At 42.2% G+C, this 26737-nt stretch overlaps 7 protein-coding genes across 13 annotated transcripts in view; 6 read left to right on the top strand and 1 right to left on the bottom strand.

Moving 5' to 3' along the window:
- Positions 1-9265, top strand: part of LOC135343577 (DNA replication licensing factor MCM6-like) — a 36101-nt gene extending 26836 nt beyond the window's left edge. The window contains exons 4-14 of the mRNA XM_064540551.1: positions 4970-5120; positions 5395-5536; positions 5761-5902; positions 6121-6384; positions 7125-7205; positions 7429-7638; positions 7788-7893; positions 8010-8020; positions 8121-8313; positions 8650-8783; positions 9027-9265. Coding sequence (XP_064396621.1) covers positions 4970-5120; positions 5395-5536; positions 5761-5902; positions 6121-6384; positions 7125-7205; positions 7429-7638; positions 7788-7893; positions 8010-8020; positions 8121-8313; positions 8650-8783; positions 9027-9116 — 1524 coding nt within the window. The 3' untranslated portion in view covers positions 9117-9265. The remainder of the gene's footprint in view (positions 1-4969; positions 5121-5394; positions 5537-5760; positions 5903-6120; positions 6385-7124; positions 7206-7428; positions 7639-7787; positions 7894-8009; positions 8021-8120; positions 8314-8649; positions 8784-9026) is intronic.
- LOC135343566 (E3 ubiquitin-protein ligase TRIM71-like) lies at positions 471-2907 on the top strand. Its single transcript, XM_064540540.1, has one exon. The coding sequence runs from the start codon at positions 622-624 to the stop codon at positions 2785-2787; it is 2166 nt and encodes a 721-aa protein (XP_064396610.1). The 5' UTR covers positions 471-621; the 3' UTR covers positions 2788-2907.
- Positions 9266-9505: 240 nt separating the features above from the next.
- On the top strand, positions 9506-13132 carry LOC135343585 (uncharacterized). 4 transcript variants are annotated; one of them, XM_064540562.1, is made up of 5 exons: positions 9506-9740; positions 11383-11530; positions 11631-11839; positions 12070-12217; positions 12329-13132. In XM_064540562.1, the coding sequence occupies exons 1-5, from the start codon at positions 9579-9581 to the stop codon at positions 12850-12852; spliced, it is 1191 nt and encodes a 396-aa protein (XP_064396632.1). In that variant the 5' UTR covers positions 9506-9578; the 3' UTR covers positions 12853-13132. The 4 variants fall into 4 exon arrangements, 3 of the variants coding, with proteins under 3 accessions (XP_064396632.1, XP_064396630.1, XP_064396631.1); XM_064540560.1 differs by having other exon boundaries at positions 9507-9842; XR_010397196.1 differs by having other exon boundaries at positions 9509-9842; positions 11631-11852.
- A 48-nt stretch (positions 13133-13180) lies between these two features.
- Positions 13181-17216, bottom strand: LOC135343545 (uncharacterized). 4 transcript variants are annotated; one of them, XM_064540508.1, is made up of 14 exons: positions 16540-17214; positions 16365-16470; positions 16089-16309; positions 15904-15950; positions 15766-15847; positions 15535-15705; positions 15281-15417; positions 15090-15195; positions 14941-15024; positions 14731-14881; positions 14516-14605; positions 14378-14455; positions 14235-14324; positions 13181-13912 (listed from the first exon to the last, which is right to left on the bottom strand). In XM_064540508.1, the coding sequence occupies exons 1-14, from the start codon at positions 17101-17103 to the stop codon at positions 13290-13292; spliced, it is 2550 nt and encodes an 849-aa protein (XP_064396578.1). In that variant the 5' UTR covers positions 17104-17214; the 3' UTR covers positions 13181-13289. The 4 variants fall into 4 exon arrangements, 2 of the variants coding, with proteins under 2 accessions (XP_064396578.1, XP_064396579.1); XM_064540509.1 differs by lacking the exon at positions 14235-14324 and having other exon boundaries at positions 16540-17216; XR_010397192.1 differs by lacking the exon at positions 13181-13912 and having other exon boundaries at positions 14253-14324; positions 14378-14605; positions 14715-14881; positions 16540-17206.
- A 1159-nt stretch (positions 17217-18375) lies between these two features.
- Positions 18376-20586, top strand: LOC135343555 (tripartite motif-containing protein 3-like). Its single transcript, XM_064540523.1, has one exon. It carries the CDS (start codon positions 18385-18387, stop codon positions 20581-20583), a length of 2199 nt encoding a protein of 732 aa, XP_064396593.1. The 5' UTR covers positions 18376-18384; the 3' UTR covers positions 20584-20586.
- A 141-nt stretch (positions 20587-20727) lies between these two features.
- LOC135343600 (uncharacterized) lies at positions 20728-23621 on the top strand. Its single transcript, XM_064540576.1, has 5 exons — positions 20728-21512; positions 21785-21907; positions 22149-22341; positions 22535-22883; positions 23492-23621. Exons 1-3 carry the CDS (start codon positions 21381-21383, stop codon positions 22254-22256), a joined length of 363 nt encoding a protein of 120 aa, XP_064396646.1. The 5' UTR covers positions 20728-21380; the 3' UTR covers positions 22257-22341; positions 22535-22883; positions 23492-23621.
- On the top strand, positions 23604-26710 carry LOC135343597 (DNA replication licensing factor MCM6-like). Its single transcript, XM_064540572.1, has 9 exons — positions 23604-23633; positions 23884-24147; positions 24530-24610; positions 24834-25043; positions 25230-25335; positions 25452-25462; positions 25567-25759; positions 26096-26229; positions 26472-26710. Exons 1-9 carry the CDS (start codon positions 23619-23621, stop codon positions 26559-26561), a joined length of 1104 nt encoding a protein of 367 aa, XP_064396642.1. The 5' UTR covers positions 23604-23618; the 3' UTR covers positions 26562-26710.
- The last annotated feature ends 27 nt before the right edge of the window (positions 26711-26737 follow it).

Here is a 26737-nt window from a genome sequence, read left to right as displayed (position 1 = left end):
ACATGTATTGAACACATACTTATAATTATGCATTCCTCAATATTTGTGTACCTAGTACGCTGATAATTATAATTTTAAATTGAAAGATACCAAGACAGCTTTTAATAGAAGCATCCCTAGCCTCCTACAAGGCCTCCATTCAGTGTGGCTTGGGATCAAGGCATCTCATGCCCAGTGCTCAGGGAGATATAGATGTTACTACCAAGTTGTGTAGAATTGTTGTACATACATGTACTTTCATATTGAAAGAAAGTGTGGGCCAGTGTTGAAACAAAAAAGTGGGCGTATCTGGTCAGATTTATAACATTGTGTAATGGGCGTAGCATGTACCAGTACAAGGTACATGCAAAACAAAGGCTTGTAATTGTTGAAATTAAAGGATCTAGGAAGTTCTTATAAATAGTAGGTAAGTTTTTTCAGGTACCCGTTTTTTCAACTAGCTGCAGAGGTTTAGCTTAGCTTGACCTAATTGATCACTTAGTGCAAACTATTATTCACAGATTCAACATTCTTGTATACTCAATTTCTAGCGAAGTTACAGTATTTAATTTTTATATTTATAGAATAGTTTCATGCTTTTATAAATGTTGTACAAATGCATTCCCCAGATCTTAACTAACGATGGCCGAAGGACCTGATCCAGTTGTTGCTGATCTCGAGCAAGAAGTGACCTGTGGCATCTGTCATGACCGCTACCAGGAGCCAAAGCTGCTCCCTTGTTGTCACTACTACTGCAAGCAATGTATCCTCACACTCTCCAGTCGCTACCAACCCAACCAGCCGTTCCCCTGCCCCGACTGTCGTGAGCCCACTCTATTGCCAGACAACAACCCTGACAGACTACCCACTGCGTTCTTCATCAACCGGATGAAAGCACTCCACTCGAGGATGGAGAAAGCCCACGGAAAGTTGGAGACCACCTGTGAAATGTGCTCTGGGGGAAAGGCCACTGCATTCTGCCGACAGTGTGTCAGTTTTATCTGTGACGATTGTGTGAAATCTCATAAAATGAAAGTATTTGCCGGACATGCCATCTCCACTCTGGACGAGCTCAAACAGGGCGGAGTGAAAGAACTAACATTCGAAAGCCCATCACCCCCAAAATGCGAGGATCACGAGGAACTAAAAAAGATTTTCTGCTTCGATTGCAACAAGCTCATCTGTCGAGACTGTATCGTTATTGAACACGCTGGACACAATTACGAATTTGTAAAGAAAGCCGCCCCCGCAACTCGCAAAAAGCTGACGGAGCACCTCTCCCCACTCAAGAACCTACTGCCTGATCTGAGCACCGCTGTGAATCAAGTGAAAGGAACTAAACAGAAGATCCAGGCCCAGAAAGAACTGACAGAGAGACAAGTGAATGCCAAGTTCCAGGAGCTACACGATATTCTCGATCGATGCAAAGTCCGTGTTTTACGAGAATCTTCTGCTTTGGCTGATTCAAGGATGGAGAAGCTGACGGTTCAAGAGAAGGGTCTGGACCTGTCCCTGGGCACTGCTCAGAGTTTGATTGACTTTGTAGAGTGTACACTGGAGAATGCAAGTGATGAAGAGCTGATTACGATGCAAGAGCAGGTGGTGAGTCGAATCGATGCCGAGGTGGTGAAGCGAGGGAAGGAAGCAGCCAATCCTGATCCAGTGGAGAAAGATGATTTTGGAGTCAAAGTGTTTGTTTGTGAGGATCTCAAGAAGTTGTGCGAGAACAACATTATTGTACATGAAGGAAAGCCGATTGTGAAAGGAGACGGCATCAAAACAGCTGAAGTTGACAAATATGCAAGGCTGAATGTCTATATCAGTTCAAAACAAGGCAAACCACAAGCAGTACTGAAATCGCTAGTTGATCAATCGACCCAACAACTGCAAGCAGTGCCTGTGAGGGGTGGAGTGTACAGCGTTGAGTACACCCCTAGGGTACGTGGTCGACACCACCTCCTGATCTCAGTAGACGACCAGCCCATCCCAGGAAGCCCCTTCTCTGTGTTCATCAAAATACCCCCCACCAAGCTGGACAAACCAGTGAGGGTGATAAGAGGAATCAACAAACCTCAATATATGGCATTCAACTCATCAGAAGAACTGATTGTAACTGACTATGATGGTGATGTTTTGTTGTTTGACAAGAAAGGAAAACAAATTCGAAGCATCAGCAAATCAAAGCATGGGTTTCGCAATATCTCTGGTGTGGCAGTAGACAAGGAGGACAACATCTATGTCTGTGACAAGGGCAAACACTGTGTGTACAAGTTCAACAAAAGAGGAGATCTGCTGAAGAGGTTTGGGACGAAGGGACGTGGTCCAAAAGAACTCAACTACCCTCGAGGGATAGCAGTCGCTGGTGATCAAGTGTTTGTGTGCGATCAAGACAATCACAGAGTCCAAGTGTTGACAACAGAGCTGGAGCCAGTCAAGCAGATTGGTTCATACGGAACTGGTAATGAGCATTTTAACCACCCACAGGATGTCACAGTGGACAATGAACAAATGATGTATGTCACTGACTGTTGTAATCATCGTGTTCAAGTGCTCACTATGGATGGTCGGTTTATTCGCTCGATTGGAAAGAAAGGAAATGGACAAGGAGATCTGTCTTGCCCTTATGGTGTGTGTGTCACTTGTTTTGTTTATATAGCTGAGGTTACTAACAAGCGTGTGTCAGTGTTCACTAAAGACGGTCAGTTTATCACATTATTTGGTAATGCTCATATCATTTCTTTTGGAGTAGCTGTGGACAGTGATGGTTTTGTGTATGTGTGCAGTCAAGAATCTGTTGTTGTCTTTTAGTTATTATTTGTGTGTGTGGGCAGTAGCAATCTGTGTTTTATGTGTATGTAATAATTTACTTTTGATTGAGAAGCAGTTAGTTCTACTGATGATCTTTACCTCCCTGCTGCCTATTTTGGGAAAGATCTTTTGTGATTGTGTTATGAGGATCTTTACCATCTTATTACAAGTGAAAATGGACAAGTACCTAGCACACTCTGTATCTGAAGCTGCATCAGTTGCATGGACCCATTATACAACTACAGAGAGAGCAGAGCCACTGCTTGAGAGACTCCACTATCAATCAGATCTCAATAACCTCACTAAAAGTGACAATCTCAATGAACAAGATGAAGTACCGGTACCCACTGATGACCAACCAAGCTCTGAAGATGTACAATTTGACCTCTACACGGCCCAGTCCCTAGTTTGTGAGCTCAACAAACAGGTGATGATGTTTCAAGCATTAGCAGCAGAAGCCACGTTCATTACACAGCAAGCTACATTTAAGGTACAAGAGCAGCCCCTCCCCGGCCCCCCAGATGATGAAGTCAGAGAAATGCAAGACATCCCTGAAAATATTACGATAGAAACCGTTGTATCACAAGACATCACATGGCAGCAAAGTGATGAAGTCATAGCAACGCAAGACAACTCTGCAGTATTTGGCCGAAGTATTTTTTGAGTGATAATGTGTCAACTTATTCACCCACAGGGTTCGTGAACTCTCAACGTCCAAGGTGGGTACTCTGCTACGCATCAGTGGGCAAGTGGTACGGACGCACCCTGTCCATCCCGAGCTGACCAATGGGACGTTCCTCTGTCTTGAGTGTCAGACGATCATCTCTGATGTTGAGCAGCAGTTCAAGTTTACACAACCAACAGTGAGTGCTTCACATCATTAATATAATGTCTTAGTAAAGTCTAGTAAAGTCGATTATGTGTGTGCGTGTGTGTGAGCAGAACTCAATTAAATGTCCCCTGTCGACGCAGAAGATTTTAATTGTAGCCATGGCAGTTTCAAGTGTGCTGTGCGTACAGTCGTACAGCAAGTATGCTATCTTGAGCTGTTAATTACACTAAAAAAGCCACACCCTCTCATAACCATCCCCAGAAGCCACACCCTCTCATACACCATCCCCAGAAGCCACGCCCTCTCATACACCTGTGTTCATTTCCCCAGGTATGTAAGAATCCTAACTGTCAGAACAGAAGACGGTTCATGCTCGATGTCAATGCCTCGCGGTTTGTTGACTTCCAGAAAGTGCGTATCCAGGAGACACAGCAGGAGCTGCCACGAGGCTCCATCCCCCGAAGGTGAGGAGGGGGAGGGGTCTCTATGCTCATTATATTGTATTGCGGCTGTTAAATTATTAATGTGAGCATCAGTTGAGCTACCGTTTTATGTCTTTAGTTAGTGTATGCATCTATAGTGATATTATTATACACAGTGTACATGTACTACGTGTAAACACATGTGTGATGAGATGTCTGCAGTCTTAGAACATAGTGTAGCACATGTTGAAGTAGAGTGAGCATGTGTAAGTTCATTAGACTCCACCATTTACTGCACATTCAACTTGTTAACAGGAGTGCCGCTCCTGGTGTTACTCATTCATAATTATAACCTACTTCGTACACACAGTCTTGAGATTATTCTGCGAGCTGAAGCTGTAGAGATGGTGCAGGCTGGAGACAAGTGTGACTTCATTGGGACGCTCGTTGTCGTCCCTGACGTCTCACAGCTGCGTACAGAGGGAGTGAGGGCGGAGACATCGACTCGTATGCGTGGTGGGGAGGGGTACGATAGGGACGGAGTGAGAGGACTCAAGGCCCTCGGTGTAAGAGACCTCACCTATCGACTGGCGTTTCTGGCATGTGCTGTACAACAGACACAGCCTGGGGTGAGTATAATTATGTACCTCCATTTATTCCTCCAGCCTAATTGTTTGTACATGTATAACCAAACCCCAAAGTTCTCTTAATCCTAGCCGTTTTCTTGTCTAGTTTAGAGTGTCTATAGACGAAGCAGGACCATGCCTCCTGTACACGTTGCGTTAGACAATGGGGTGATGAGTATAGAGTACATATATAATCTGATTTGCTGTATACATTTAGAAGATACTTTTAGAGGGTTTAACGTTTGTTTTGGTTGCATCTACATGCATGTACCTACAATTACTGCATTCGATTTGTCCTCCAGTTTAGTGGGCGTGATTTGACAGGGGAGGATCAAACAGCGGAGAGCATTCGTAAGCAGATGACCGATGCCGAGTGGTCACGTATCTACGAGATGAGTCAGGATAAAAATCTTTACCAGAACCTCATCAACTCACTCTTCCCCACCATTCACGGTGAGTACAAAGTTCAAGTACCCACAATAGTGTTATAGAGTATACTGTATAACTGGAATATTTGGCGAATAAGCAATTTGAACTGACTTGGCGTTTTCAAATTTGGCGACCTTCGGTAAAATTCACCATTATTAGCCACACTTTGTTAGTAGGATAGTTGATAGTTTCATCAGATCTTGGTAAGATTTGATACGATGGGCCCCTATTTCACCTACGTATCTTCATCCCCAGTCAGCCGCCATTACTGATCTTCATTGTACGTTCTCCCCTTCAGGCAACGATGAGGTGAAGCGAGGTGTTTTACTGATGCTGTTCGGTGGTGTTCCCAAGACGACCATGGAGGGGACTCATCTCCGTGGAGACATCAATGTGTGCATCGTGGGGGACCCATCCTGTGGCAAGAGCCAGTTCCTCAAGTGAGTGTATTATGTTATTTGTGTTGAGGTTGACCTTCATAATGTTGTCATAACTTTGTTATACTTAACTGAAATTCAAAATTTCATATACCATTGGATTCCTTGTTAAAAAGCGCTTCTATCTGTATGCTGCAGAGCTGATAAGCTCCAACCAGCTAGAAGTAGACTTCAGTTGTGTCATCACGTACACACCGTTACTATCCCTTGCACTACTCACTGTACAGGAGAGTGGAGGAGTTCAGTCCTCGTGCAGTGTACACTAGTGGCAAGGCCTCGACAGCAGCTGGACTCACAGCTGCCGTGGTCAAGGATGAGGAGAGTCACGAGTTTGTTATAGAGGCTGGCGCTCTCATGCTCGCTGACAATGTGAGCTAACTCTCATAATTATTATACTTGCTTGTACACATCCATAAAGTCGTATCTAGGCTGTATGTATATAGGTATAGTTAATACTGTATGTGTTCTGCTTTGAAATGACGAGGATTACCTTGAATTTTTTACCAGTAGCAGATAATCATATTCATATGTAGCTAATTGTACATGTACAGTCAGTGCATACTAATTTAAATACCCTCCCTCTGTAGGGAGTTTGTTGTATTGACGAGTTTGACAAGATGGATCTCAAAGACCAAGTAGCCATTCATGAAGCCATGGAGCAACAGACCATTTCAATCACCAAGGCTGGTGTCAAGGCAACCCTCAATGCTCGTACATCCATCCTAGCTGCGGCTAATCCGATTGGTGGTCGCTATGACCGGTCAAAATCACTCAAGATGAACATCCAGCTCACTGCCCCCATCATGTCGCGCTTTGACCTCTTCTTTATCATAGTGGACGAATGTAACGAGGTGTGTGTACCAATTGACCTCTAATGTACCCTAGCTGCAATTGTGCAACGAAAAGCAAAATCATAATTAACCCAAGTATGAACTAAAACTTTTTTCTGGCTATCTAATTTAATTATGGTTTTGTTGTCTACACTGGTATGTCAATGTGTATGACAGGTGCACTGTTAGTGGTGGTTTAGTGGTGAGTGCTCTAATATCTGCATGAAGACTGTAGACTAGCTGTCTCAAGAGTTTATGATAGAGAGAGAGTATCGAACGTAGGCATACTGTACATCAGATGTATGCGGAGAGTAACGTGACTTCCTGTATCTGTCACAAGCTTGGAATTTGCACACTGACCAATCCAGTGTGGGTGATGTAATTTATCAAGAATGTAGATTACATCACCCACACTTGGATGGGTTGATAGATTACATCACCCACGCTTGGATTGGTCAGTGTGCAAATTCCAAGCTTGTGACAGATACAGGAAGTCACGTTACTCTCCGCATACATCTGATGTGTATGCCTACGTTCGATACTCTCTCTCTATCATAAACTCTTGCTGTCTTTATTCCATTTTTTTAGCCATTTGGGGTTCAATACTGAGCATGTGCAGTTTTTCTGTTCCACTCTACTGTCCCTTTTCTGCCATTCCACTGCCATGATTATTATAGTGTAGCAATAGCTGTTGTTAATTTGTATTTGTGAGTGTGACACCTTGACCTAGTGTGTTGATTGATGCTCCCCCTCCTCCACAGGTGACTGACTATGCCATCGCTAGGCGTATTGTGGACCTCCACAGTCACAAGACAGAGGCAGTGGAGCGTGTCTATTCCCTCGTGAGTGGTGCGGACGGGGGGAGGGTTGTAGTTACGGCCTGAATAATATACCAGCCATTTTACTTGAATAAGTTATGGTAAATTTGAAGTTCTTTGTTACAATTATCGTAAAAAACCGCGGAGATACGTGGTTTTTAGATGGTGTACTATATTAGCTAGTATAGGTAATTGATCAGTTGCAAATCAATACGTCATTGTACCACTGTGACCCCGCCCCCTTCAGGAGGAGATCCAACGCTACGTATTGTTTGCTCGTCAGTTCAAGCCTCGTATCAGCCCCACCTCTGGTGAGTACATGGTGGAGCAGTACAAGAAGTTACGGCAGAGAGACTGCTCGGGCGTGGCTCGGTCGTCATGGAGAATCACCGTGAGACAGCTCGAGAGTTTGATACGACTCGCGGAGGCCATGGCTAGGATCCACTGCTCTGATGAGGTGTGTGGAGTGTGAGAGGTGTGAAGAGTGAGGGTGTGTGTGGGTGTAGAGTGGATTTTGTAGGTGTGTGTACAGAATACAACTTATGATTTGTTGGATATTATATTATGATGGTCATCAGGTTCATTACATGACTATACATGCCTCAGGTACAACCCAAACATGTGAAGGAAGGCTTTCGTTTGCTCAATAAGTCTATTATTCGTGTGGAGACTCCTGACATCAACTTTGACGAGGATGAACAGATCATCAATGGTGGGTGGTGTCATTATACTGTGCCCTTTAACATCAAGTAATAATTATTCCCTTGAGAAAATAAATTCTGGCTGATATTAAATGTGCTTAACAATTACTTTTAGACCAAAGGCTAGTAATAAATGGGGTGTTTCGCTAACAAATTTACTTGAGCGTCCATAACTTTTCTCAATTTCTAGCATTTTCATATCTTTACACACATGTGCATTACTGTAGGCAATGATGAGGACTGCATGACCAATGGTGAGGATGGTGTCAATGGCGAGAATGGAGTGAACGGCCACACTCCAATAGACCAATCAGATCCATCCACCCAACCGCCGGTGAAAACCAAGAAGATACGAGTTACATATGAGGAATATCGCATCATCTCCAACCTGCTCATCCTGCACATGCGTCAGAGCGAGGAGGCAGACAAAGGTGCAGCTGTCAGTAGTAAACCCCTCTATAGCGGACACCTTTGGGGAACAATTAAGTGTGGGCCCTTGTTGACTGAGGGTTTGTTTAGTACACAAGCTGTTTATTTGGCGTGGCCTTTATATCTGGGTTAGCCTTTCTTCATGAGTGGCCATTAAAAGGCTGTAGTGTTGATTGCTGTATGTACACTGATCACTTCAGCTACATTATGTTTGTTTGTAACTATATACATTACGACTTGGCTTTGATTTATACCCACTGATTGAGACAGTTTGAAATACATGCTTTGGTGTGATAGGGGTATTGATGCTACATCACGTACACTCTTTCCCCCTCCAGATTCTAGCGGAGTTCGTGAAGGTGACCTAGTGAACTGGTACCTGAAGGAGGTGGCTGATGATATAGAGAATGTGGAGGAGCTGACGGAGAAGAAGCTCCTCGTGGAGAAGGTCATCGAGAGACTTGTGCAACATGTGAGTCAATCATGAGTGCACGTGCAGTTAGCCTCGTCTCCATGGGCCCATTTGTCTCTAATGTAAAGCTAGGTGGAAAGTTTAACAAAAAAGTACATGCATGGTCCTCGTAGCATTTGTACATGATTCTTTTCGCAGTTTGTTTGAGATTTTGTGCACTAGTAGTGTATTGGTATGTGCGTATTGCATGCTGATTAAAACGATACTTTTGTGCTTAATTAGAATTGCGTTTTTTGTGTGTAGGACCACATTCTGTTGCCGTTGGTGATGGGGGAGGAGTCAGACGAAGATCCATTCCTGGTGGTTCATCCCAACTACGTCGTTGAGACATGAACACATCGAACATTATTTTGTTCAACGACTTATAAACTTGGCAAACATTTTTACCAGTTATATACATGTACATGTATTGAACACATACTTATAATTATGCATTCCTCAATATTTGTGTACCTAGTACGCTGATAATTATAATTTTTAAATTGAAAGATACCAAGACAGCTATTTAATAGCCTAGCCTCCTACAAGGCCTCCATCTTCAGTGCAGCCTGGGATCAAGGCATCTCATGCCCAGTGCTCAGGGAGATATCAATGTTGCTACCATAGAATTGTTGTACATACATGTACATGTACTTTCATATTGAAGAAAGTGTGGGCCAGTGTTGAAACAAAAAAGTGGGCGTATCTGGTCAGATTCACCCCATTCGCATGGGTCAGCACTGGTTAATAGTAGTCTTATGGTCAGCATTGGCACTGCATGTAGTCAAGGCTGGTTATAGTCAGATCACTTGACCTATGAACTCAAGATATACCACAGCAGACGGTTTGCACTGCACTGCACTAGTACTACTGGACTGGACAACACAGCTGGTTGGTACAAGGTGGAGAGTAGTGCTAGTGATCAGTAGAATCATGACTTCCCGAACAGTGATCACAATATCCCAGAGAGAATTTCTTGTGAGGAAATTTGAAGAAGGGATGCACAGTTGTGGACAGAACACTCTGAATGCTCGACAAGCTGCTGCTACTGAGACTGGCTTGACATTAAATACTATAAACGTGAGATTGACCTGTCAACATTGGTATCAGGATGATGTATACATGCAGTCTCTAAAATTGAGTCTGGTCGTGCTATATGCGATATGCTCTATAGTCAGTATGATATAGTCAGGCTAGTCACTGTGTGCACATTGCTAGTCGGCTAGTCTGTATGTACGTTGCTTAGTAACAGTATTGATCATAGTCAACTGGTTAGTTACCTTGTAGGCTGACGTCACGTGACCAAAATTGCAGAAAGCGCAATGCTTTCTTGGCATATATGCACATTCTGCTAAACTGTTTTAGGATCTTTTTTGAACATAAGCAGTCACTTAGAGATGTAGAGAGTATTTGTATAGCTAGAAAGTAATTGTGTATAGGATTAGCACAATCATATTTAGGAAAGGTTGAAGATCGGGATAAGTTGTAACAGTTATGTCGACTTTTTAAGGAATCTTGAGCTTGCTTGTGGCTTTACCTTGGATGCCTTAGACTTCTTTTTAGGTATGCGGTCCATATCTGATACCTATACGTCAAAAATGTACATTGTCACTAACAAGCTGTCATCAAATACATGCATTTGTAATTAAACTTCGTCTAGCCCCTATATACAATTAGCTATACAAATACTCTCTACATCTCTTACCGTCTGCTTATGTCCAAAAAAGATCCTAAAAAATTGCCAAGTAAGCATTGCGCTTTGGACAGCAATTTTGGTCACGTGACCAGTTAATTGCGTTTTACCTCTGCCTTTCTACTAGCATTTGCGGGAGAGTTGAGGGTTAATAAATAGAAGAGGGCATGCAACAGCTTGCGAGCAAAAACTGTAAGTGCATGGGCAGTGGAATTTACTGGAAAAGTACAAACTACTTCTGATTTTGTGTAAATTACATGTGCAGATAGCTATAAAATAAATTGAATGCAGTTTTGCTCGCACATTAAACAGAGTTGCATGCCCTCTTCTCTTTATCAGCCCTTGCAGCTAATTAAGGTACAGATGTTTCACCCTGTACACATCACCTGCTGTAAAGACTAGCAGTATTGATTGTAGTCAAGCATTGGTTACTTTTAGGCTGTAGCCTGACACATGTAACTACTACTTGGTAGTAGCATTGATTGCAGTCAATATTGGTTATGTGTATACACGCTGCCTTAGTATTATATGGACTTTAATTGGTAGTATAGTATTTGTAACATGTACATGCAGTCGGTATTGGTTACACATGAGATGGCTTTAGCTTTGTCCAATTATTTAGTCTGGGATCATTAATTAGTGTGTGTGTGTGTGTGTGTGTGTGTGTGTGTGTGTGTGTGTGTGTGTGTGTGTGTGTGTGTGTGTGTGTGTGTGTGTGTGTGTGTGTGCGTGCGTGCGTGCGTGCGTGCGTGCGTGCGTGCGTGCGTGCGTGCGTGCGTGTGTGCGTGTGCGTGCGTATGTACGTGTGTACGTGTGTGTGTACATGTGCGCGTGTGTACATGTGTGTGTACATGTGGGTCTGTGTATGTGTGTGCGTACAGCAACATACACACTACCAAAACTAAATACGCACATGCATACATGCAGTATTGGATAAACAATCACAAGAAACGGCACACCAGCTCTCATTGTGACACTGTTCCTCGTGCTAGAACTAAAAAGCTGTCCACACGTAGGAAATTAAGGCAGGCCTCTGGCTTTAATGTCTTCAGTAAAGAGTTTCACAAACAACAAGGTACGTAGATTTATGGTGGATAGTTTATTTTAATGACGTGCATGCCGTATATAAAAGTTGTGCATTAACTCACTATTCAGCAAATGCACGATTATATTAGATCTCAAAGGGAAGACTCTCTCAGATAAATCAAAATTGATGGCAGAGGCTTGGAGAAAAATCAGCACTGCTGATAAGGAAAAGTACAATGCAGTAGCAAACGATATTGAGGGTAGCAATGAGGAGGAGGATGAGGAGGAACTAACGCCGGAAAAGAAGAGGCAGCTCATTGTTCGGGTTGCTAAGAGACATCAGGGAGATGTAGGTGTTGTGAGTACTGTATGTGCACGTAGACGGCACATATAATATTGTATTTTATCACCTAAAATTAATTTTGTGAACATAATTATTATGATGTTGCGACAGGTCCAATTTATGCGAGCTAAGGAAATAATTACTTTTACTATGAGGCGGGCTTATAAATGATATAATGCCTATAATGTAGACAACACACTAAACCCTAACATGTGGCTATATTTACCTTGTGCACTTACACACAGGCCAATCTGCTGCAATCACTTGGTTGTGAGATGGCTACAATGATGTTTGTTGATAAAAAGGTTTTAAGTGTGGGAACCACAGATGGGAAAAAATTTCTTCAATCTCACCCTGCAATCCTGTCATCCTTCAGCTCCTACTTTCTGTATGGTAAGGCTTTATAAGTAAATGTAATGTAGATACCATTATTTGAGTACGTAAAACTGATTGCTTTGTGTGCACGACAAACTGTACACCTCGTTTCTCTAATTATTACTACAGATGACCTGTCCAAGAAACAATTTGCTACCCCAGCCACTGCAGCCTCGGCAAGTACAACCAGTCTCAACACAAATTCCAGCTCATTCAATGTTACCTCAACAAACGCAAACCCAATCAACACCACCTCATCTACTACATCCAAAGCTGTTATTTCCACTGTGAAGAAATCAACCACTAAAACTACAACCAAAGCAACACCTTCTGGAATCTTGTCCAATCAAGCTATTTCTAACACTGGTACCGTCAGTACGATTTTTATGAAAGGCAGAGATGGAAGTATTGTTGCAACAGGTACAGTGCTTCCTGGTGTACATAAAACCATTCATGGTCGTCCTTGCCAAAAAGATTGTGAAACGCTTTCCGTTGTGGATGTTGTACAAGTTGGTGCTGAAGCTTGGTTTGAAGATGCTTTTGGGGAAAATAAATTGAGCACAGGGATCATCGTGGAATGGCCGAGCAGTATGATATCAAACGTAGCTGATGTCTCCCCACTTCATACAAGAACTAATCGCAAACGTAAATAACCAGCTGACTATAAAACTACTATGATAATTGTTATAATTATTGTATATACAATTGTAATAGGAATGGTAAAGGTTTCCTTCCATTTTATTCGCGATTCTATATTCTCTCTATCTTGTGTACTGTATACGTAAGTAAGATTACGTTATTATTGTTTGTACGTACGTATATAATTATGTATGTTACAATTGTATGTATGACATAGATAATAATTTATGTCCGAGTTTAGGACTATATATATAATTGTCAAAACTATATGCAGTTCATATTCATATAATGTTGTCACTTTATAATTATGCATGCGCGCGGTTGACTTATAATAGCCTTGACTTCAATTTATAAAAGGCATTGATGTTTAAGAAATAATGACTGCCTATAGCTAATTAATTAAAGTGTGATTAATAAATTATTAATTAAAGTACATAAAAAAGATAAGTGTTCAATTGTCCACGTCAGAATCATCATCACTACTACTGTCTGTACAAATAATATCAGTAACGGAAGGGTAATCATGTTCATGAATTTGACAATTGTAAAAAAATGAACCATCTGCACCTAATAAGCTCGTATCAGGTAGCTCTACAATATGATACTGGTTAACTATTCTGGAAAACGTAATTAAATAAGATTCGCAAAGTAATAATCTTCGGTGCAAAAGGTTAAGGCAACCTTTCTGAAACAGAGACAGACTATCAGATGTGGCGATATCCTGTATATGACGACTTATTACGGAATGCTCGTATTTCAGGTTGTTGGCAACAGTATTAATTTCTTCCATTATCATCTTCACTTCTTCCGTTGCCCTTTCCTTCATATTACACGCTCTCACAACTTTTATCCACAAATGAATGGGAATGGTACAATTTCCAGCCGACGCGACCTCCAACGTAGACAATTCTTCCAAATTGGAAACTGTATCCCAATTCAAATTGGCTGGCAGATGGTATGCTACTCCTTCAAATTGATCATGACGCATACCATTAAATCTGCTCACTGTTCGTTTCAGCGTACTCGTACTTGATGATATCTTCTTTGCAAGGCGTGCAGCAATCGATTGACCATCTGTAACATAGTACATAGATCATGTTAGCATGCATACATACTACAATCTGATTGGCTAAAGGTAGTGTTCTATCCAACTTAGAAAATCATGTAGATCAAAATCTGATTGGCTAGAGAATCATGGTTGCTATAATAAAAATAAAATTAATGCTTAGACACTAGCTGTTTAGGAAGTTTCCACATAATTTAGAAGCCCTTAGGGCTAGTAGAACCCTCACTACGTTCGGGATACTATACAACCAGCTCTTTGGGCTTCTAAATCATAATTATTACTTAACTATTATTTATATAATTACATGATTGTGCTGACTAACATTCTTACCAGCGTATCTCGCTTTGGTAGATATTAAAAACCTACGCTCGCGAGCAATATGAAGGATGTTCTGAAAGGTTTTGTGACGTTGCCCGAAACCTGTCAAAGTTTCATCACAATTTTGATACAATCATCTGATAATTAATGCTCACTCAGATCAGTTTGACTCCTTGCGAACAGCCCGTGTTGTTGTTTCTGCAATTGTTCAGCTGATGACTCCGTCAGTGTACCTGAAGGTGCAATATAAAAGTGCACAAAATTCACAAACTTTATTCTTGACTACGTCTAACCATTTGACTCATTGATTAGCTTTGATAAGTCCTCTGTTGCACTATGTTGAGTGTTTTGGGCGTTCTTCAGCCTTTTGACTAACGATGCCCCTACGTATACAAGAGTTAGCACTTTTTTTCCCTTTATGCAAAGCATACATAGGTGCATACCAACTAGTGCTGAGAGTTAATATTAAGGTAGCCCTAACAAAAAACAAACCTAGATTAAGACGTACTCTTGATGCATAATGTAATAGAGCCAATGCGATGAGATGGTCGCATTTCTTTGGTGGATTTAGCAAATCTTCTTAGATATGACCACAGTCTCTCCATAGCTTCACCATCAGTAAGTCCGCATCCAGTTAGGACTCTAGGTGAATATGTCAGCTACATGTATAATACAACAGTAAGTTATTAACACACAGCTTTGGCATCTTTCTTCTTACCTGACAGAATGCACAATGCCCATAGACATGAAAAATTGGCACTCCTAATGATGTCTTTTCTAACATGTCAAGATGTCCACGATTCTGGAGAAGTAATCAAATATGAGTGCGTACTAATTAAGATTAGATCTGACTATTGAGACACAAACCTTCAGATGAGTTTCGAGTAAGCAGGCAATATCATACAGTAACAACAGACACTTGTCACCCTTGTTTTGGTGTGCCTTCTTTAGCAGGTACACAGGATATGCTAGTCTAGATAATTAAGATACAGAATACCTTAATTTTTAACAATGCACCATGTATGCTCTTTTTGAAAACCTTAATTTTACGTACATACCTTTCTCCATGCTTCATATTCAGAAATCTCTGGGGAAACTCATGACGACAGATGCTTCCAAACACGGCAGTTTCATCTAGAGCTGCGTACCTTGATTTGGAGCGCAAAGTGTCTCCAGCGAGGAACTCATGACACCCCTAATGCCAGGATAAAATTAACTGAGTGAAATGTGCTAAAAGTCTATTTAATTACATCCAAATTGTATAGCGCAGGTTTTCACACTTGACCAATTAAGTATAACGCTAAAACCTTACCTTGTCGATTATCTGGCCAAATGTATCATAATCAGCAACAAACTCATCTACTGCTTGCTGTTCCTCAAAGAATACACCAGAGAAGAGTGGTGGTCGAACACTAACACCAGCAGACTTTTTCCGACATAGTCCAAATACACCATCCATGGATATAATTTGAGTTCCATTGCTCTGCAGGTAAAAGGTAAGTATAGGCTGCCAGAGTCTAATTGCTATAACAAAACCACAAACCTGAGGACAGGCAGGGCAGATAGCTGTAGTGTTCAAGTCAGGAGACAAAAATAGAAGACAGTCGAGTTGATATCTGTTGAACCTGAAGGTTAATGTGAATATGTCGTATTATGTTCTTTCACAATTAATATACCCTACCTATATTCTTCAAATGCATCAATCATGACAGGATAGATCTTCCGGAGCTATAGAAGAATAAACAGATTAAAACAACTGACAATTAAAAGTGTGTACCTCAAGCAATTGCTGACGCATGCAACATGTACACCTCATCAGTGCGCAACAATTAATGTATAATTATAACCGACATCAAATTCACATACTTGTTTGCTGATATCTCTTCCAATTTTGTATTCAAGAGAACGACAAAAAGCATCGACACCAATACACCCTTCCAGCAAAAGTGACTCCATCCATAGTAGCAGATCCTGATGAAATGCTAGGGTGGGAGTTGCTGGTGTCGCTGGCCACATGTTATGCCGCACAAGAGTAACAGCCTCAGGCTCACACTTGCAGAAGGTTACGCACACACAATGCTGGAAACCTGTAAGTCATTGGATTCTTAGACACAGGCTATATCAGTGTAGTTAAACAAATACCTTTAGGGTCAAGACAAACAACTTCTTTTATGTAAGTTGTACAGCAACAATGAAGTGCTGGAAAGGTTCTCGACTGCTTGAAATAGTATGGGTGAAGCATTCCATTCTGTAAAATCAGATCGCATGCATTTAATAATCACAAAAATGTACAGCAGTATGTTTGATTAGTGCATACTTTCCAGAGAAAAGGTCGATGAAAAATATTTGTCAGAGAGTGTACTGAGTCCACATGGTTGGCACAGTAGTATGCCTGTGGTCCACAATCCCGGCAAATTGCAACAGCGGGTTCTTCACACTCGGCACACACAGAACAAGGGGAAGGAATTCCGGTTTCTACACTGGCACGTAGCAACTGGACACGCACTTCAGCCCAGTTGTCAGCAGCCTTCTGCTGTCGCTTCTCATAAGCACTTGAGCTCACCGTGTCTGGAAAAGTGGTGTCATCCTGCCCCGAGCTCTCTGGATCATGATCATGCCACTCACTACTGATTAATACATCTGGAGAGTCGCCACTGATAACATCAGTAGGCCTGCTCGCTCCATGTACATCTACTTCTTCAGCTTCATTTTTATCACTGGAGAGGAACCTAGTACTGCTGGAAGAATTAACAGAAGAGGATTCTGGCACAGCAGACAAAGAGAGAGACTTTTTATGCACAGCACAACGTTTTGAAGGAGATACTTCAAAGTAGGAGATAGATTGAGACTTAGGCTTCACACTTATCCTTCTCTTGCTCATGGCCGGCCAGCTAGCTATAGAATATAGATCTAGATCTACCTGATTCTGCAGAGCTAGCTCAGTGCACCCATAGATAAAAGAGCTCGCTACTTTAGATTAAACTCGGTATAGACTATAGTCTATAGTCACTACTGCATGCTTTGCAGCTTACATGCTATTATCCAGTGCTAACCATGCGAACCCCTAGACTCGCAAGCCACTCCCTTTTCTCTGATTGGACGGGGGCGGGAGAAAAGGGACTGGTGACTCTGGGACACATTTTGTGTCTCTACCAGAATTTGGGTAGAGATTATTCATTGATTTTTCCACGTGATCCAAAAATTGCGTGAGGTTAAGTAGAATTGCGTAGCCTGCAGAAGTAATCGCGGGCTTCTTAGCTACAGTTTAAGAATGGATTCTAGTGCTAGAAAAGAGAAGATGATGGAGTAATAACATCATCAGGCATTCAGCTAGGATATAGTCATCTAACTTCTAAGACACCAGCAGAGATTAGCTTGTTTTAGTTTTACGTGATGAGAACTGGCAGCCAAAAGTCATTGGTTGCCTAAAGCTTTTAATAACCTGTACAATACAAGACAGATAATGGCAGAGGGCAGCAGTTGAATTGAGAGTAGTCAGACTTGTACAAGCTGTCTTAAATCGCTGCCACTCCTCAGTTCAAAGAAGGACTGCCAAGATTTCTACGTTCATCAGCTGTTCCATGCTAATCCACAAGTTGTGGCACAACAGACACTGGTACAAGGATCTATAAAATCAAAAGGCTGGCTAGATAGATCTGTATACTTGTGTCTTCTGTGTGTCTTTAGCTTTTGACGCATCAGAATAAATTGGATAATTTGCACGTGACATTAATATTTAATAGCATTCCTGATTTACACAAGCTGTAGCCCAGAGTCACCAGTCCCTTTTCTCCCGCCCCCGTCCAATCAGAGAAAAGGGAGTGGCTTGCGAGTCTAGCGAACCCCCTGTCAGATTTATAACATTGTGTAATGGGCGTAGCATGTACCAGTACAAGGTACATACAAAACAAAGGCTTGTGTAATTGTTGAAATTAAAGGATCTAGGAAGTTCTTATAAATAGTAGGTAAGTTTTTTCGGGGACCCGTTTTTTCATAGCTTAGCTTGACCTAATTGATCACTTAGTGCAAAATATTATTCACAGATTCAACATTCTTGTATACTCAATTTCTAGCGAAGTTGCTATTTAATTTTTTATATTAGAATATAGTTTCATGCTTTTATAAATGTTGTACAAATGCATTCCCCAGATCTTAACTAACGATGGCCGAAGGACCTGATCCAGTTGTTGCTGATCTCGAGCAAGAAGTGACCTGTGGCATCTGTCATGACCGCTACCAGGAGCCAAAGCTGCTCCCTTGTTGTCACTACTACTGCAAGCAATGCATCCTCACACTCTCCAGTCGCTACCGACCCAACCAGCCGTTCCCCTGCCCCGACTGTCGTGAGCCCACTCTATTGCCAGACAACAACCCAGACAGACTGACCACTGCGTTCTTTATCAACCGGATGAAAGCACTCCACTCGAGGATGGAGAAAGCCCATGGCAAGTTGGAGACCACTTGTGAAATGTGCTCTGGGGGAAAGGCCACTGCATTCTGCCGACAGTGTGTCAATTTCATCTGTGAGGATTGTGTAAGACCTCATCAACGTATGAAAGTGTTTGCTACACATATCGTCTCCACTCTGGACGAGCTCAAACAAGGCGGAGTCAAAGAACTAACATTCGAAAACCCACCACCCCCAAAATGCAAAGATCACGAAGAGCCAAAAAAGATTTTCTGTTTCGATTGCAACAAGCTCATCTGTCGAGACTGTATCGTTATTGAACACGCTGGACACAATTACGAATTTGTAAAGAAAGCCGCCCCCGCAACTCGCAAAAAGCTGACGGAGCACCTCTCCCCACTCAAGAACCTACTGCCTGATCTGAGCACCGCTGTGAATCAAGTGAAAGGAACTAAACAGAATATCCAGGCCCAGAAAGAACTGACAGAGAGACAAGTGAATGCCAAGTTCCAGGAGCTACACGATATTCTCGATCGATGCAAGGTCCGTGTTTTACGAGAATCTTCTGCTTTGGCTGATTCAAAGATGGAGAAGCTGACAGTTCAAAAGAAGGGTCTGGACCTGTCCCTGGGCACTGCTCAGAGTTTGATTGACTTTGTAGAACGTACACTGGAGAATGCAAGTGATGAAGAACTGATTACGATGCAAGATCAGGTGGTGAGTCGAATCGATGCCGAGGTGTTGAAGCGAGGGAAGGAAGCAGCCAATCCTGATCCAGTGGAGAAAGATGATTTTGGAGTCAAAGTGTTTGTTTGTGAGGATCTCAAGAAGTTGTGTGAGAACAATGTGAGAGTGTATGATGGTAAAGTGGATCCAGCAAAGTGCACTGTGGAAGGAGATGGAGCTAGAACTGCTGAAATCGATAAACCTAACAATTTTTCGATTCTTGTGGAATGTAATACACAATTAAAGCATCATACAATACAAGTGGCTCTAAAATCGCTAGTTGATCAATCCTCTCAACAGCTACAAGCAGTGCCTGTGAGGGGTGGAGTGTACAGCGTTGAGTACACCCCTAGGATACGTGGTCGACACCACCTCCTGATCTCAGTGGATGATCAGCCCATCCCAGGAAGCCCCTTCTCTATGTTCATTAAAATACCCCCCACCAAGCTGGACAAACCAGTGAAGGTGATAACAGGAATCAATAACCCTCGGTATATGGCATTTAATTCGTTAGAAGAACTGATTGTAACTGACGGTAGTGGTGATGTTTTGGTGTTTGACAAGAAAGGAAAACAAATTCAAATCTTCAGCAAATCAAAGCATGGGGTTGACAATATCTATGGTATGGCAGTAGACAAGGAGGACAACATCTATGTCTGTGACTGCAGCAAACACTGTGTGTACAAGTTCAACAAAAGAGGAGATCTACTGAAGAGGTTTGGGACGAAGGGAAGTGGTCCAAAGGAACTCAACTGGCCTCGAGGGATAGCAGTCGCTGGTGATCAAGTGTTTGTGTGCGATCAAGACAATCACAGAGTCCAAGTGTTGACGACAGAGCTGGAGCCAGTCAAGCAGATTGGTTCAAAGGGAACTGGTAATAGACATTTTAACCACCCAGAGGATGTTGCAGTGGACAATGAACAAATGATGTATGTCACTGACTATGGTAATCATCGTGTTCAAGTGCTCACTATAGATGGTCGGTTTATTCACTCGATTGGAAAGAAAGGAAGTGGACAAGGAGATCTGTCTGACCCGTATGGTGTGTGTGTCACTGGTTTTGTTTATGTTGCTGAGGATAGTAACAATCGTGTGTTAGTGTTCACTAAAGACGATCAGTTTGTCACATCATTTGGTAATGGTCATATCACTGATCTTTATGGAGTAGCTGTGGACAGTGATGGTTTTGTTTATGTGCGCAGTCAAGAATCTGTTGTTATATTTTAGTTGTGTGTAGCAATCTGTGTTTTATGTGTATGTACTGATAAGCAGTTAGTTGTACTGACGATCTTTACCTGCCTGCTGCCAATTTTGGGAAAGATCGTTTGTGATTGTGTTATGATGATCTTTACCATCTTATTACAAGTGAAAATGGACAAGTACCTAACACACTCTGTATCTGAAGTTGCATCAGTTGCATGGACCCATTATACAACTACAGAGAGAGCAGAGCCACTGCTTGCAAGACTCCACTATCAATCAGATCTCAATAACCTCACTAAAAGTGACAATCTCAATGAACAAGATTGAAGTATATACCGGTACCCACTGATGACCAACCAAGCTCTGAAGATAGACCATTTGACCCCTACACGGCCCAGTCCCTAGTTTGTGAGCTCAACAACCAGGTGATGATGTCTCAAGCATTAGCAGCAGAAGCCACGTTCATTACACAGCAAGCTACATTTGAGGTACAAGATCAGCCCCTCCGTCCAGAGGATGAAGTCAGAGAAATGCAAGTCCCCCCCCCCCCGGAAAATATTACGATAGAAACTATTGTATCACAAAACACCACACGACAGCAAAGTGATGAAGTCATAGCAATGCAAGACAACTCTCTGCAGTATTTGGCCGAATATATGGTTGGAAAATTTCCGTATCGTGTGCTTGTGCTGCCAAGACAAGGTTCACAGAGGTCACCAGTAGAGCACATCCAATGGACACCACTATAGACGAACCTTCACCCAAAGATCCTACAATGGATACACTATTATCATCCGACGCAAGGAGACCAATTGTCAACGATGTCATTGCAAGTACTGCAGGTGAACAGTCCTGACCGTGTCTGGATACAGCTGGCTGAGTACCCAGAGCATGACCTGCAGCTATCAGTTGCCATGACCACCAGTGACCCCAACACTATGAGCAGAGGCGAGGTCAGTCAAACTACCTTGGCCCTATCATTTTATTATTCAAGACATTAATATTGTCCCTTTGTAGATAATTTATTGTCCATTAAATTTAGTGCATTGAATTTAGTTGGTGTAGAAAAGTAAGTTTGAGGACGACAGTTTATTGTCAACTAGTGTGCTTAAATGTGTCAGAGGTTTCTCTGTATATAAGGTACATATTGTGAGAGACAGAAGAGTTACATGTTGCTTTGAGTATGTGCATTCATGGATGGCTTTTTATACGGAACATTCTGCAGTTGATGGTTGGACTGTATTGTGCTGTGCTTGTGAGTGTTGGAGGCACTCAAGAGAGAGAAGAGGATGGCTTCTACAGGAGAGCTAGAGTGACAGAGGTCAATCGACCACACTACATTGGACAGGTGAGTGGGTGTGCCTGTTGCTCAATAGAGCCACTTATAGCCATTATCCTTCAACGTCCTCTTCCATAGTCTATAAACTGTGTAGCCTGAATAGACTGAATTTCTAGGCACTTCTAGATAATTGCTTCTAAAGTTACAAATGACAATACTCGGGGGAAGCTACATTATATAGACAAACATGATTACACAATCATTTGATCATTTGCTTGTTACCTCCCCACCTGTGTGTATACAACCTCAGGCTACACTGGAGCTGATAGATTGTGGCTCAACGATGCACAGTGTGTCACTCCTCTACAAGCTCCCCCACGGACTGAGAGTGGGCGTGGTCCCTCCCCACGGCTATTGACGGCCTCTACTCAACATTCAATCACGGAGAGGAATGGTTCCCACTGGACAAACAGCTACTATAGAAACACCTACGACACAAAATGGTGAATATAGTGTAGGCTTCTGTGAAGTAGCTGCAGTTTAGAAGGAACTTTTTGTGGTTGCACTTAGTCCCCCCACAGCCTGATAATAAGTGCCTATAAGTAGAACTAAAACTGTAGACTTTGTAAATTGTGTATATAGTATGTGTTTTATAGTGTGTGCATTTTGTTCATGCTTGCTTAAATGTGACTACAGGTGTTTGCCAAGGTTACCAGGAAACCATCCGGGCTACAAGTTGGTGTCGTTCACCTCTACTATGATCGTGTTGGCAAGAACAGAGTAACTAACCTGCTCCTCACTAAAGGACTATACCTCAGCTCCACCTCTCTGCTAGCCAAGACCACACCCACACCTTAAACCACCCCCTCACAAGCAGTGACCAATCCCCCACGATCATTACTATTTTGGTTCAGTTACCTCCTAAAGAACAAAACAATCTTATCTTCTCACGACCCTCAAAACAGAAACTATTTGTGCACTGAAGAGACATCATCAATGTCAGCTGCACCAGCTAACTTGTTTAATGGCCTCAAAGTGTCTACTTGTGAGAAATAATTATTATGATGAAGTGCATGTCTACGTATATACAATAATTAGGGGGGGGGGGTTGTAGTTGAACATCTTTCAACAGCCATAACTTTTATACCGTTGATCCAATGTCGAAAATTTTCTAATATTCTGAAAGCTTAGAAAGAGACCTTTCAAATGATGTGTTTCAATCCAAAACTTCTTCGGAGCCTAAATTTGACATTTTTCGGCCTCGGACCATGGGCTATAATCCATGGTATCGCCAAATTGGCAAATACTTTTATCTCTCAAATACGAAGTTTGATGACACCATTTGAAAGGTCTTTTTCTAAGCTTTCAGAAAATCATAAAATTTTTGACATTGGATCCACAGAATTCAAGTTATAGCAGCTGAAAGAGTCCCCGAACCATTGATTAAATTGTGGAGGGGGAACATCTTTCAACAGCCATTAACTTGAGTACCGTTCATCCAATGTCAAAAATATTCTAATTTTCTGAAAGCTTAGAAAGAGACCTTTCAAATGATGTGTTTCAATCCAAAACTTCTTCGGATGACACATGGACTGTTTGTTGTGTGTCATCACGTACACACCGTTACTATCCCTTGCACTACTCACTGTACAGGAGAGTGGAGGAGTTCAGTCCTCGTGCAGTGTACACTAGTGGCAAGGCCTCGACAGCAGCTGGACTCACAGCTGCCGTGGTCAAGGACGAGGAGAGTCATGAGTTTGTTATAGAGGCTGGCACTCTCATGCTCGCTGACAATGTGAGCTAACTCTCATAATTATTATACTTGCTTGTACACATCCATAAAGTTGTATATATAATTATAGCTAGGCTTACGTATACAGCCTGTACCAGGCCTGTACTTTTTCGGCCGTGTCCTAATTTGTGTAATGTACATGTACTTGTAGAGGTGGGAGCTTATTAATTAGTACGTACTTCAGAATATTTCTGTAATGTTTTGGCTATTGTAGGTAATGTACAGTGTGTACTAAATGCCCAACCCCCTGCAGGGAGTTTGTTGTATTGACGAGTTTGACAAGATGGACCTCAAAGACCAAGTAGCCATTCATGAAGCCATGGAGCAACAGACCATCTCAATTACCAAGGCTGGTGTCAAGGCAACCCTCAAGGCTCGTACATCCGTCCTAGCTGCGGCTAATCCGATTGGTGGTCGCTATGACCGGTCAAAATCACTCAAGATGAACATCCAGCTCACTGCTCCCATCATGTCGCGCTTTGACCTCTTCTTTATCATAGTGGACGAATGTAACGAGGTGTGTGTACCAATTGACCTCAAATGTACCCTAGCTGCAACTGTGCAATGAAAAGCAAAATCATAATTAACCCAAGTATAAACTAAAACTATTTTCTGGCTATCTAATTGAATTATGGTTTTGTTGTCTACACTGGTATGTCAATGTGTATGACAGGTGCACTAATATCTGCATGAAGACTGTAGACTAGCTGTCTTTATTCCATTTTTTTAGCCATTTGGGGTTCAATACTGAGCATGTGCAGTTTTTCTGTTCCACTCTACTGTCCCTTTTCTGCCATTCCACTGCCCATGATTATTATAGTGCAGCAATAGCTGCATTTGTATTTGTGAGTGTGATACCTTGACCTAGTTTGTTGATTGATGCTCCCCCTCCTCCACAGGTGACTGACTATGCCATCACAAGGCGTATTGTGGACCTCCACAGTCACAAGACAGAGGCAGTGGAGCGTGTCTATTCCCTCGTGAGTGGTGTGGACAGGGGGAGGGTTGTAGTTACGGCCTGAATAATATACCAGCCTTTTTGCTTGAATAAGTTATAGTAAATTTAAAGTTCTTCGTTACAATTATCGTAAAAAACCGCGGAGATACGTGGTTTTTAGATGGTGTACTATATTAGCTAGTATAGGTAATTGATCAGTTGCAAATCAATACGTCATTGTACCACTGTGACCCCGCCCCCTTCAGGAGGAGATCCAACGCTACGTATTGTTTGCTCGTCAGTTCAAGCCTCGTATCAGCCCCACCTCTGGTGAGTACATGGTGGAGCAGTACAAGAAACTACGGCAGAGAGACTGCTCGGGCGTGGCTCGGTCGTCATGGAGAATCACCGTGAGACAGCTGGAGAGTTTGATACGACTCGCGGAGGCCATGGCTAGGATCCACTGCTCTGATGAGGTGTGTGGAGTGTGAGAGGTGTGAAGAGTGAGGGTGTGTGTGGGTGTAGAGTGGATTTTGTAGATGTGTGTACAGAATACAACTTATTTTATTATGATGGTCATCAGGTTCGCTAGTGCATGACTGTACATGTCTTATGTTGTCTCAGGTACAGTGCATGACTGTACATGTCTTATGTTGTCTCAGGTACAACCTAAGCATGTGAAGGAAGGCTTTCGTTTGCTCAATAAGTCCATTATTCGTGTGGAGACTCCGGACATCAACTTTGACGAGGATGAACAGATCATCAATGGTGGGTGGTGTCATTATACTGTGGCTCTTAGCATCAAGTAATAATTATTCCCTTGAGAAAATAAATTCTGGCTGATATTAAACGTGCTTAACAATTACTTTTAGACCAAAGGCTAGTAATAAATGGTGTGTTTCGCTAACAAACTTACTTGAGTGTCCATGCATAACTTTTCTCAATTTCTAGCATTTTCATAACTTTACACACATGTGCATTACTGTAGGCAATGATGAGGACTGCATGACCAATGGTGAGAATGGTGTCAATGGCGAGAATGGAGTGAACGGCCACACTCCAATAGACCAATCAGATCCATCCACCCAACCGCTGGTGAAAACCAAGAAGATACGAGTTACGTATGAGGAATATCGCATCATCTCTAACCTGCTCATCCTGCACATGCGTCAGAGCGAGGAGGCAGACAAAGGTGCAGCTGTCAGTAGTAAACCCCTCTATAGCGGACACCTTTGGGGAACAATTAAGTGTGGGCCCTTGTTGACTGAGGGTTTATTTAGTACACAAGCTGTTTATTTGGCGTGGCCTTTATATCTGGGTTAGCCTTTCTTCATGAGTGGCCATTAAAAGGCTGTAGTGTTGATTGCTGTATGTACACTGATCACTTCAGCTACATTATGTTTGTTTGTAACTATATACACTACGACTTGGCTTTGATTTATACCCACTGATTGTGACAGTTTGAAATACATGCATTGGTGTGATAGGGGTATTGATACTACATCACGTACACTCCTCCCCCCTCCAGATTCTAGCGGAGTTCGTGAAGGTGACCTAGTGAACTGGTACCTGAAGGAGGTGGCTGATGACATAGATAATGTGGAGGAGCTGACGGAGAAGAAGCTCCTCGTGGAGAAGGTCATCGAGAGACTTGTGCAACATGTGAGTCAATCATGAGTGCACGTGCAGTTAGCCTCGTCTCCATGGGCCCATTTGTCTCTAATGTAAAGCTAGGTGGAAAGTTTTACAAAAAGTACATGCATGGTCCTCGTAGCATTTGTACATGATTCTTTTCGCAGTTTGTTTGAGATTTTGTGCACTAGTAGTGTATTGGTATGTGCGTATTGCATGCTGATTAAAACAATACTTTTGTGCTTAATTAGAATTGTGTTTTTTGTGTGTAGGACCACATTCTGTTGCCGTTGGTGATGGGGGAGGAATCAGACGAAGATCCATTCCTGGTGGTTCATCCCAACTACGTCGTTGAGACATGAACACATCGAACATTATTTTGTTCAACGACTTATAAACTTGGCAAACATTTTTACCAGTTATATACATGTACATGTATTGAACACATACTTATAATTATGCATTCCTCAATATTATTTGTGTACCTAGTACGCTGATAATTATAATTTTAAATTGAAAGATACCAAGACAGCTTTTA

This window comes from Halichondria panicea, chromosome 11 (assembly GCF_963675165.1).
Source record: "Halichondria panicea chromosome 11, odHalPani1.1, whole genome shotgun sequence".
Taxonomy (NCBI): Eukaryota; Metazoa; Porifera; class Demospongiae; order Suberitida; family Halichondriidae; genus Halichondria; species Halichondria panicea.
Note: the sequence above shows the minus strand (reverse complement) of the source record. Positions and strands in the feature narration are given on the sequence as shown.

Coding starts and splice junctions, on each gene's coding strand:
- LOC135343555 (XM_064540523.1), top strand. CDS start 18,385: ATGGCCGAAGGACCTGATCCAGTTGTTGCTGATCTCGAGCAAGAAGTG.
- LOC135343545 (XM_064540508.1), bottom strand. CDS start 17,103: ATGAGCAAGAGAAGGATAAGTGTGAAGCCTAAGTCTCAATCTATCTCC. Junction 15,196..15,280: donor AATATGAAGCATGGAGAAAG/GTATGTACGTAA, acceptor TTAATTATCTAG/ACTAGCATATCCTGTGTACC. Junction 14,456..14,515: donor GCTAATCAATGAGTCAAATG/GTTAGACGTAGT, acceptor TTGCACCTTCAG/GTACACTGACGGAGTCATCA.
- LOC135343597 (XM_064540572.1), top strand. Junction 24,611..24,833: donor TGGAGCGTGTCTATTCCCTC/GTGAGTGGTGTG, acceptor CGCCCCCTTCAG/GAGGAGATCCAACGCTACGT. Junction 25,044..25,229: donor GGATCCACTGCTCTGATGAG/GTGTGTGGAGTG, acceptor ATGTTGTCTCAG/GTACAACCTAAGCATGTGAA.
- LOC135343585 (XM_064540560.1), top strand. CDS start 9,579: ATGAACTCAAGATATACCACAGCAGACGGTTTGCACTGCACTGCACTA. Junction 9,843..11,382: donor TGACATTAAATACTATAAAC/GTGAGATTGACC, acceptor GCATACATGCAG/TATTGGATAAACAATCACAA. Junction 12,218..12,328: donor CAGCTCCTACTTTCTGTATG/GTAAGGCTTTAT, acceptor TTATTACTACAG/ATGACCTGTCCAAGAAACAA.
- LOC135343566 (XM_064540540.1), top strand. CDS start 622: ATGGCCGAAGGACCTGATCCAGTTGTTGCTGATCTCGAGCAAGAAGTG.
- LOC135343600 (XM_064540576.1), top strand. CDS start 21,381: ATGTCATTGCAAGTACTGCAGGTGAACAGTCCTGACCGTGTCTGGATA. Junction 21,513..21,784: donor ACACTATGAGCAGAGGCGAG/GTCAGTCAAACT, acceptor AACATTCTGCAG/TTGATGGTTGGACTGTATTG. Junction 21,908..22,148: donor GACCACACTACATTGGACAG/GTGAGTGGGTGT, acceptor ATACAACCTCAG/GCTACACTGGAGCTGATAGA.